At 39.1% G+C, this 11,981-nt stretch overlaps 1 protein-coding gene across 1 annotated transcript; it reads right to left on the reverse strand.

The window, feature by feature from the left end:
• Positions 1-427: 427 nt before the first annotated feature.
• Positions 428-11,565, reverse strand: strip1 (striatin interacting protein 1). Its single transcript, XM_074634888.1, has 20 exons — positions 11,408-11,565; positions 9,243-9,312; positions 9,057-9,131; positions 8,807-8,941; positions 8,562-8,682; positions 8,132-8,307; positions 7,911-8,038; positions 7,643-7,825; positions 6,278-6,498; positions 6,114-6,179; positions 5,960-6,023; positions 5,766-5,837; positions 5,264-5,338; positions 4,715-4,812; positions 4,340-4,466; positions 3,450-3,550; positions 3,271-3,337; positions 3,071-3,175; positions 2,758-2,962; positions 428-1,740 (listed from the first exon to the last, which is right to left on the reverse strand). Exons 1-20 carry the CDS (start codon positions 11,516-11,518, stop codon positions 1,493-1,495), a joined length of 2,448 nt encoding a protein of 815 aa, XP_074490989.1. The 5' UTR covers positions 11,519-11,565; the 3' UTR covers positions 428-1,492.
• Between the last annotated feature and the right edge of the window lie 416 nt (positions 11,566-11,981).

Consider the following 11,981-nt stretch of genomic DNA (forward strand, 5'->3'; position numbering starts at 1 on the left):
GACCAAAGCTGTTGCCCTAGCAACAGAATGCCAATGTAAATGTCTGTTTTATATCTATGGTATAGACTTTGTTATTAGACTTTTGTTATATACTAGACCTTTTCATTGTCATTATGTTGCTAGGGCAACAGCTTTGGTCCAAGTTTACTTCCTGTAAGGTAAACTTTTTGTATTTCCTGTTTCAACTGGTGCCTTCAAATGGGGTCACGTTTGTGTTTACGAGATGGGAAGACGTGTACATGATATGCGTGACGTTCAAGTGGTTAAGTCTGTCTTACAGTCATTGACGTTCATGTTGAGAACAGCTGAGAAACTCAATTTAACAGACTTTAACAATCCTCCACATCTCCCGTCTGTATCTCTACTGCCACTATCAAAAAAAGGCAAAATAATTATCTTTAAAAAAAGAAAAAGAAATGCCATGCAATAAATTAATGACAGTATAATTTTATTACAGTATTTAAGTCCATGTAAAACAAAGACAAACCCATGATAAATAAGTTTCACAATTTACATGTATTCTCATTTCCTTAAGCTTTATAATAAAACAACAAAAACAAAGCTGGAAAGTAGAAAAAGACAGGAAACTGGAAATGATCCCGTTCAGAACAGCTGTCAGATGAGTGAAGCTCAGAAACCACTGATCCCAAACCAGAAACTTTAATGTTTCTCTTTTCTCTCACACACAACCACATTATGTGAACATGTGCAACCATTTTTCCACACAACAAAGAGAATTAAGATACTAATGAGTTACTTTAGTTTAAAAAAGAAAAGAAAATCAAGGCTGTATTGTCACGTCCATTCAGGTCTGAATCGTCACCTCTATGGTCCCAGAGTAAAGCTGTGTAGGCAGCACTCAGAATAATGCAAATAAAATCAAAATTATTTGCAAATGCAGCAGAACAACAGCGGTTAAGTCGGGTGAACAGAAGTTTGATAACTATTAAAATGTAATACACATCTTTATTTGTACATACAGACTAAAAAGCCCCCCAACCCCGTTCCTCTCATCTTTCTGAAGACATGAGATGTACCAGGGAATGTTATATGTTTATTAACATCTTAAATATGCTGCCTCAACACACCTTTGTTAAAGTCTTACCAGTTAATACATAAAATTTACTCCAAATAAATCTCTTTAAAAGTAAGAACAAACTGTCATGTAGTGCTTCAAGTTAAAACTCACTGACCTCCAGTTAAGAGGCACACGGAGCAAACACCTGTATATGTAAAGGTACGGGTTGGGTTTCAGTCCACATGTGGAGCAAGATTCAGCACGGTTCCATTAAAAAAATACAACTGGGTGGCATTAGTGTGTCTCAATAGTTCCGTCACGTGTTTGGAGCGGCGATCAAACTGTAAAACATGATGATTGTAACCTTTAGAGAATGAAATCCATCCATCAGAACATGTAACATAATTCTGAGAGCACCGTTGGTGTTGGTCTGAACTCCTGATTGAACATTTTTATTATAAAAGTCGTTGATTCTCACTGTAGCAGTTCTTCCCAGGAAATAGGTTTGGAGAAGACTTCCCGCTCCAGCCAAAGGTCGTAGTTCATTTGGAAGTCCTCGGGCAGGTCCACCCGTTGTCCCAGGACGCTCTGCAGACAGTTGTCCACAGGCAGGAAGTCCGGGTTAATGTGGCTCTTGTCGTAGCGGCGGCTGTTGAAGCGTTCGATGTTGGCCCGCAGAGCACACTCCTCGGCCTGGAAGTCCCAGGGACGAGCGTCCAGATCTGCTCCAGGACGACAAACAGCGGTTCATATTTAGTGCACTTTTTATGGGATTCAATTTATATTCTTTAATACTAGATTGACTATGACGGCAAATCAGCATTTACATAAATCTGTAATACTGGACACGGATTTTTATAACATAAGGATACAAACATGGTATTCTTTTTATTTATTTTTTTAAATCCACGTATATAATTCACGCATATCTGCCCAAAAACGTCTCTTATTTGCCAGTCGCACATGGGTACAATAATCCCCCAAAAAGAAAAAAGACAATAAAATAATATTTAAAAACAACTAAAACAAAACAAAAAAACTGAAATATGGAGTTAAATATATATATATATACTGGTGTATAATGGAAAAAAAAAGAGAGAGAGAGAAAAATATAACAATAAATAAATAAATAAAATCATAAAGAAAAAATATGTATAAATACTACATAAAATTAAAAATAAAAGTAGAAGAAAATAAATAAATGACTGCACTTGAACCTGCTCTGAGTGGAAATACAACTCAGTGAGTGGTCCCAACATGTCTGACCTTGATTTGGACGGCAACTAACAATTATTTTCATTACCGATTAATCTGATGCTCATCTTCTCAATTGTTTGGCCTATAAAATGTCAGTGAAAAATACCAACATAATTCCCTAAACCCAAGCTGAAATATGTAAACAGCTTGTTTTGTCTGACCAACAGTCCAAAGCCCAAAGTAAACCAGCAAATATTCACATTTAAGAGGCTGTAACCTGTGAATTTTTCGCCATCCTATCAGAATAGTTGCTGATTCATTTTCTGTCAGTCGACTGATCAATTAACCTACTAATTGCGTCAGCTCTAATTAGGACCAAATACACTTCACTGCCTACAACAGGAAATGTACTGCAAATCAATAATATACACACGCTACAATGCAATGAAAAATACATTCATCATAGCTTTTATTTTATTCTCCTTCCTTCTCCAGCCAAAGCTTCCATCACCATTAAATCATTTGTTTGTGTTTCCACTCACCGTTCCCATAGGCCCAGTCGTCGTTGAGCCGATGCCGGACCTTCTGATAGATGGCAGACATGGTCTTCATGTTGCTCTTCCTCCACTGACGTCCCAGGTATTTGGTCTGCACTTTGAGCAGCTTGAGGACGTAAAGCTGCATCATGGCCTGCTTGACCTTCAGCGCCCTCTTCAGGATGGGAGCGGACTTAAACACCACCAGCATCTGTGAGGGAAGAGATGAGCGTTGAAAGCTCAAACATTATATTTTTCACTCGAGGAAACGTGATACGATCCGTCACAATAAATGCTATTTGATGAGACTTTCCCTCACCATTGTTCTGGAGTGCTTCCACTTGGTCAGCTTGTTGAGGATCCTCAGCAGGTTAATACAGGAGAACAGATTCCTCCAGCAAAACTGATTGGTGTCTCCTGCTTCCTGTAACAGACAAAAATATCCACATTCAAAAAAATACTTAAATTCTGCGTCTGCTTAATCAGATGGCAACAACTATAAAACAACTGAAAACTCACCAAACTCTCTGCGGTTAACTCCGGGAGCTCATGCACCACACAATATGGAAAGTCAAGTACTGAGATGCTATCGGGGAAAGAAAATTGAGAGAAATAAAGGCAACATAAGTACACTTCACTGATGTTTATTGCAAATGAGAGTCATGTTTTTTTGTTATTTAAAGAGGCCTTGAAAGTACCTGTTTTTAGCTGTGATGTAAGACATGATGTTCTGGTTGAAGAACTTGAGAATGAGCGGGATGCAGTTGGCGAACACCAGGTGTTGAGCCATGTACTCAAACTATGAGATAAGCATACAAAGACACGTTCAGTTAAGAAGGATATTTAGAATGAGATCAAGAGTTGCTTTAGGGTGCTTTCACATCAGGGACCCGGGCCCAGATCCGAGTATACTCGTCCCCAAAGTCCAGTTCGTTTGATTAGTGTGAACACTCCGTACCATACTCGGACACGGTTCGTCGATCCGTACTCGAGTCTACTTGAAAAGGTGGTCTCGGACACGGATCATGTGTTCTTTGATACGGTTCGCATCAGGTGTGAAAGCCAACTGTACCAAAACACAGAAGTGGACCGCTATTTAACATGAGTAACGTTAGCAGTCAGCGAGTTGTTTTGAAAGGGCAGGCTTTTTTCTCCTCCGAAATCTGTATTCATAGATATAAAACTGTTTCATATCTATATCTGTATATGCTCGGAGCATGCGCCGATCTCATCCTCTGAAGTGCACGGCCATGGGTGATAAAGCAGGAAGGCAGGCCAGAGGATCCTAAAAATATAAACAATAGTAGGCATTGGCATCGGGCAATGTTTTTTTTTTAAACTACTAGAAGAGCTGATTTCAACATGAACAAATACACGTGGATGATGACGCAAGTGTACTCGGGTATGGAACAACTTTACCAATATGAAAGCTGAGCAGAGAGGGGGGGACAATCGTACTCTGGCACGGTACGGATCAATCGTACCTAATGTGAAAACGCCCTTAATCCTTTTAAAATATTAAGGGAAATATGTAATACAGTTAAACGTAATTGTGACTTGCGAAATAACAAGTGTGTGGCGTCCGTACCTGGTAGATGTGGTTCAGTTTGAAGTGTTTCAGGAGCAGCAGCAGGATGGCAGAGATGGCCTTCACGATGATCTCTTTGTGTCGATTGACATCAACACCAAGTTTCATGCTTTGCAACACCGTGGTCCTGCAAGCGTCACAGTCAGTTTACTCTGATGTGGTTTATTTAGGTCAGACAACCTTTCATTTTCTATTATGTTCAAATTGAATTTAAAATCTTCTCAAGCCTGCTAACCAGACCCGTGGATATGCAATCTTAAATCTGTATATCTCCATTAAAAAGTATTTCAGACATAAATCTAAAATTGTTACTAAAGTTCAGAACATGATGTTACACTGTAGAAGAAACTGGCAAAGCTGCCCTGTATCACTTACGGCATCTCCTCCGGCAGCACGTCTGCCAGGATGTTGATGGAGTCCGTCTTGGCTTTGGAGGTCGGAGCTGCTGCGAGCAGGATCTTCAGCAGAGCGATCTGACATTCAGAGACACACCACGGAGTCAGTTACAGTCTGACAGAGATGGGACTTGAGTCACGCTTAAGTCGCACATACAATGACTAGAGGCTTGATTTGGACTTGAAAAAAAGGACTTGTGAGCATCTCTGGGTTTGAGAGGCTAGAGGGATAGGTTAAGTAAGGGATAATGTACAGCGAGCCAGTCATTGTTGTGAAAATAAACCCTAACAGGCGGGGTCCACTGACGCCTAGAAGGGGTTTATTTCACAACAATGACCAGCTCGCTGTAGGCACAATATTAAGATTTCAATAGATTAATTGTATGGTCCTAAAAACAGAAACATTTAGCCCTATAAAACATATGAAAGTGTAAATAATAAATGCTGTGTTAAGCGAAATGCATTGAGTCATGTGATATGATCCACAGTACCACAGTGTAAAGTATACCCGAGCCCAAACAGCACTAACCATGTATTGAGGCAAACTGGGAAGAATTCCCTGATAGAGCAGCTCAACGGAGGACATCTCCACATCCTCTTCACCCTGAAGAGGAGGAGGAGGAAGAAAACAAGAGACAAAACAACATCACCGTGACACCTCAAGACAGTTTGGCCTTAAAACTTCTGCTGTCCTGAATCAGAACAAAGAGCAAAGACTTAACCTCATCCTCTAATGTGTGAAGTCAGTGCATCGTATCGCTCATTTAGAAACACATGGGAAAGGATCTTAACTACTGCATAGTGCCAAGATGTTGGAGAGCAAGAGTAATGTGCACTTTATAGTTAAAACTTAAGATTACTTCTAAGAGCATGATAGCAAAAAAAACATTTTATATTCTTTTGTAACTTGGGCAGGTTGAGCCTGGAAGAGTTAACAAATCAAGATGTCTTCTATCTTCAGATATAATAATAATTCCAGGCCAACAGGTTATATATATACGTGAATTATTAATGTATTTGGTCCCACTTACCCCAGACAGAGGGGTTTTCTGAAAATCATCCTCCTTTGAAATCTGTATCTCAGCGATGGAGACGTACTTGTGCTGAAAAAAAGATGAAAACGTATCATGTATTATGTGTAAATCTGGCAGCACTGTTGCCATTTAGAATATCCTCTAGGTGAAAAACAGAATTTATTAAATATAGTGGACGGCAAATGCAGTACCTGCTTTAACGTCTTTATGCTCTCGTGAATTGGCCGGGGCAAGCCAACAACTGTGTCTGTATCACTGCGAGACATGCACAAGAATAACATCAGTACAAACAACACAGTCACGGTATAAAACATTAGTCTCAAAGCGAACATGGAGAAAACTTACTTTCCGAGTGTGTAACCAATAAATTTACTTCTACTTGATTCCAAGAAGTTTTCAATGTCCTTTTCCCTGTTGGAGTAAAAACAATAATGTCAAAACAAAACAGACCTCAATCTTCATGAGTTTCTTTCTAGATTTGTGTACACGAGGAAGGAATCGATAAATACCTGACTTTAGGAGCCCACGGCAGTCCTTTGGGGAAGGACACCCTCTCTGACGGAGGCTGAGGAATAGGCGGAGGCATCACCTCGTCCCTCTCCATAGGGAAAGTCTCCACCTCTATAGAGTTGTCATTGTCATCGTTGTCGTCCTCATCCTCGCGGGAGTCGTCGGCCTTGTAAGGATCCTTTTCGTTGAACGCGTCGAGATTGTCCTGTTTGATCAACGCCTGTGTGAGAAACGAGGAAACGGTGAAGACACACTGTGAGTGGAGCAGATCTATGAAGGGGCAACAGGTAGAAAATATAATATCACGCTGTATCCAGGAGCCACTGAATGTGGAAAAGTGATCAACATATGTGCTCACAAACACAGGCACTTAATGGCACGAAGAAGGCAGCATGAAGGCATTATTACTAAAATCCGGTAAGATGCATTATGTACAGATTATTATATCAACTCATGTCTAAATCAGAATCAGATTTATTTACCAAGTACTTGTGCATATACAAGGAATTTGACTTTTTGCATCTCTTTCAATGTACTTACACAGAAATAGAAATAACAGCTAAGACCAAGGAAAACAAAGCTGGACCAATAAGGGTAAAGAATAGACAGGACTGTATGTAAAAAAATAGGTGTATAAATAAATATTATACATATATATATATATATATATATATATATATATATAAAAAGCACCAATGACCAACAATAAAATAAGAAATAAAACATCTATATACAAGACAAGTGTTGTAAACAATGCAAATAGTGCAGACAAATAAATACTGACATGGAAAAAATTTAGCAGTTTTGGGACTGCAATAATCTGACAACTGCTCTAATGAAAAATAACAGTATTCAGAATCTGTTTTAAATGGTCATAAATGTCTCTTAGAGCTGTTCAGTTCACATTACTCTTTCCCTACTGTGGATGGAGCATAGCCAAATATCGACTGAAGATGTGTCATGTTGCTACGGTGCTAAATCTTTGTGGCAAACTTTATGCAAATTTAGTAAAAACGCCACGCTTGGAGAGGTTTCTTTCTCTGATAGTCATAGTTTAACTAACTAACTAGCTTGAACACTGTGACATACTTTTTAATCTTTGGGTTTGGGGAAAGGTATCTAGTATTTTCAAGTCAAAAGGCTCAAGTCCAAGTGAAGTCACGAGTCACTGGAGTTGCAAGTTGAGTTTCAGTACTGTGACTCGAGTCCACACCTCTGATCCTAACTGGGTTAATAATAATACACTCAATGAACTGTCATCATTGTGCACCACTGGCAGACAGGGGTTGATCTACAGTCAAGGCAATGATTCTTTAACGTACACAGTGTTTGGTTAGAGAGCAGGGAGCAGCAGTAATGTCTACCTTGTGTTCGCGGCGCGCCCGTTTCTGCTGCTGCTCGATGAGGTCGGACGCAGACGCAGGAGGAGAAGCAGCCCTCATGCTGCGAATGACTCGAATGCTGTCCTCTGGGAGCGGGGGGAGACTCAGCTCGTCACGCTTATGAACCTTTATGCTTTGGAGCTGCTCGAACCCTCCGAGTGTGAACTGAAACAGAAGATAGCATTTTAATTTGTCTCTTAACTACAGATTATACTTTTTGTTGTTGTGAGATCATGTGAATGTGTCTCACCAGTACGCTCTTCCACAACAGCAGCAACACCTTCTTCATTGGGAAGTGAGGGGCGTGACCGCTGCAGAACTTGGTAACCATGCCGAAGAGCATGACGGAGATGGGCTCGTTGTTGAACATAGGAGATCCTGGATTAGAGAGGTGGAGTGGAATTAGTTCACCTTGCAAGGTTTGTTTATGTCGGTGGCATGACTGCAGCTTTTGACACTGATGAAACGTACCCAGTTCTGCTCTGAAGGTTTCCCTGATGACTTTCCATTCAGGTTTGTCGGCCGGGTCGTCCTGTTGTATCGTTTCCACCATCAGGTACATGATGTTGAGCAGCACTCTGAGATCTGTGCTGTCTGCGAGGGAGATGGCTGGTTTCCTGACAGCACTACTGCAGGCAGCACTGTTGCTGAAGGGGAGAATATACTGTAAATAATCGTATACTCTTCTCCTGACAGATTATTTTACATCAGAAAATTTATTAACTTGTAGCCTTGCAAAGCCAACCTACAATTTTTTTTTTGATCACTGTGGTCTGACAACGCTAAAGCTGATTTTAGCATCACTTTTGAATGTAAGTAGATTGTTTTCAAGACAAACATCTTGTAAAAAAATCAATTTAAGATGGCTTCTACGTGGCTAGAAAACTGATAGAGAACATACTCAATCTCCATGTTGAGCAGCTCCACCAGAGCAGAGAAGGTCCCCACATCCAGCAGCAGAAAGATGTTGTATCTCATCCAGTACTGCACTTCAGCCTCAGAGCTGCACTCTGCAAAGGTTCCTGGAGAGAAACAATACAGAGAGGAAACCAAAGAGAGCCTCCTTGATCAATGCCCCTCATGGCAAGATTTCACTCTCTACAAAATCAATTCGTGCTAAACCAGTTTAAAATGATGTGGACTGACCCTGGGCCATGTAAAGAATGGCTCTGGCAACCTTCAGCCTCTTCTCCCGGGCAATCATCTCCAGACCGTCCAACAGGCGCATGGCGTGAGCTCTGTGCTGAGCATCATCCAGCTCTGTCCACTTCTTTTCAGAAACTAAGATACAAAAGAGGTGGAGATCATTAATGTAATATAAATATTTATACCTTCTTCATCTTAGATGTAATAAATTGTTTACAATGACTGAGTACATGTAAGGTGAACTACATACCATGTGTTTTGAATTCGACCTCAAAGCACTTCCTATTGGTAGTAAACTCTGGTCCTTCAGTATAACTGTACAGCTCTGAAACATACATAATAAATATATAAATAATCTGAACACACACTATATGTTGAAAGAATAAAATTCAGGGGAACAAAAAGGAGTCTCAATGTCCATGATGACCGCACACACCTGACAACTCGGCAGCCCACTTGTCTGTATCAGCATACTCAAACTCGAGGTCTGGAGACTCACACAGCCCCTGTGCACAACACATGACAAATTTTATGCCCTTATGATTAAAGAAATTAGTACTTTAGAGTACTAGTGACTACAAACTGCATTGTTTTGACAGATAGCTACCATTATAAACCAACCACATATATATATATATATAAATATATGATCGTTATATACAATATAATGCAACATTATAGGTTAGGTTACAGTTAAAATCAACGCCACCAGGACCAGCTGCGCCATTAAAAACATGCTTATACCTTGAGGTATCAGTAATAATAATCCAAAACTAGAATATGCATAATAACAAAAACAATGAAAGGGGCCAGTCGAAGGTATGATGATTACTTTTACCTTTCAATACTAGTTTTGCTGATAGAAATGTATGTACTTTAGGGCTGGGCGATAAGGAGAAAATCAAATATCATTGCAGCGATATTGTAGGGTCGACCATTGGTGCTTTCACAAAATATTTACTCCATGAGATTTTTGATAAATAATCATCAGTAATGTGGATATAATGACTAAGTGGGTAAAGGGAAATAATGGAACAGTCTAGTAAGTTCAAAAAATTACATCACTTTACTGTAAAGTAGCCTTTAAAACCAGGAAAGGACAACACTTACTTTTGCCATATTACTATATTACATACCCAAAATCTGAGATGATATCTAGTCTCATATCACAATATCGATATATTGCCCTGCTCTAATGTATTTCTACCTAAGTAACATTTTAAAGATAAGATAAGATAAGATATTCCTTTATTAGTCCCGCAGTGGGGAAATTTGCAGTGCACAGCAGCAAAGGGGATAGTGCAAAAAACAAAATGCATCAGCTAACACAGTAAAAAAGAGCTAACAAAATATGAACCATTTAAATAGAAGGAAGTATAAAAAAGGAGCAGTATATATAGTATTGACAATAAACAGACTATTAACAAAATCAGCATCAGTTTATGGCAAATGGAGAAATCCCTCTGAATTACATTTCCACTGGTTTTAGCTGTGATTCTAATATCTCTAATATGTTATTGTCTGATTATTCAAAAGATTACAAAAGGGTCAAAGCATGAAAACATGAATTCTGGAGGTGATTTTATTGAATTAGATGAATTCAGCAGGAACCTCCCACTGAGTCATGATAGAAAGCCCTGACTCACTTTGCTTTCTTTATAGGTTTTATGAGGGCTCCATGGTGTACATATATATAACTATATTATGAAACACTCCAGAGCAATGCATTAGAGAGAAGAAGCAAACTAAAAGGATTCAGGAGACTGTGTGTTCAACAGGTCTCAGCTGGACTCCTGACAGACAGACAGCTCAATCTGGCCTGTGACTAGCTCACATGAGCTAGCTATCTAGTAGTATCATATCACGATATTGATATAACATCGACATATTACCTAGCTCTAATGAACTTTTACCTAAGTAACATTTTGAATGCAAAAAAAGGTGTATTTTACATTGTAGTGTTTCCATTTGAACTTCCTCCAACACTGTAAGACGTCATTTACAAGACTGTTGATCATGCATCAGTTTATGGCAAATGGAGAAAATCCCTCTGAATCACATTTCCACTGGTTTTATCTGTAATATCTTATGTTATTGTCTGATTATTTATTATATATTCAGCAGAAACCTCCCACTGAGTCATAACAGAAAGTACTGACTCACTTTGCTTTCTTTATGGGTTTTATGAGGGCTCCATGGTGTACATATATAACTATATAATGAAAGAACATGAACACCCTAACCCAATGCACTAGAGAGAAGCAGCAGACAGGATTCAACAGGTCTCAGACAGACAGCTCAGTCTGGCCTGTGACTAGCTAACATCAGCTAGCCAGCCTCTGCTAAACTACACTGACTGTTCAACATGAAACAACTGAACTAGAAAGGAAACACTGCACAAATATAGATGCATTACTTCAACTCTTCCACCAGCATGAGTTTCTGTGGTTAGTTTATCTCACAGAGTCGTGTAATACTAGTTAGAGCTAGCAGACAGAGCTAGTCGGTAGCCATGGCTACTGTGAGTTACAGCAGCAGAAAGGCCTCGTGTCTTTAGGATCAGTCAGCTGCTAAATGAATAACAAACTAATGTGTACGTACCTCTGAATCTTTCCTCGTGTTGCGGGTGAACTCGCCCCTGGTTTTGTTAGGTAGCATAGCTCTCTGTTTATTGTTTACAGGAAGCCCACCACCGTTACCACCGACGTCCATAGTCTTTATGGGCGCAGTGTCCTCTCGCGAGAGTTGGTGTGCGAGAGTTGGACTGTTTCTGTCAGGTCATATCTAAGTGGATATTTACTTGCCATGTATATAAATTGAACAAAACTATTAAATTGTTTAGACATTTCTAATGTATTCCAATTGTTTATCAGACCCTGAATGTTTTTTGTTTGTTTTTTTATTTTGTTTTGTTTTTATTCATCTTTTCCTTTCTTTACAGTTTATTTGTTGTATATTTTATAATTTGTTTTTATATTATTTTTATACTTTAAGGTATTTTTGCAGAACTGTAATGAAGCATCTGAACATGCAATTATATTGTATTGAACTTTTGAAATAAAATATTGTAAAAAAAAAAAAACTTGCCATGTAAACTAGTGAGTGATAGCAATATGATAGATAATACCAATGCTTACCTTGTATATATACATATATATACATATATATATATATT

This window comes from Sebastes fasciatus, chromosome 1 (assembly GCF_043250625.1).
Source record: "Sebastes fasciatus isolate fSebFas1 chromosome 1, fSebFas1.pri, whole genome shotgun sequence".
Classification (NCBI taxonomy): Eukaryota; Metazoa; Chordata; class Actinopteri; order Perciformes; family Sebastidae; genus Sebastes; species Sebastes fasciatus.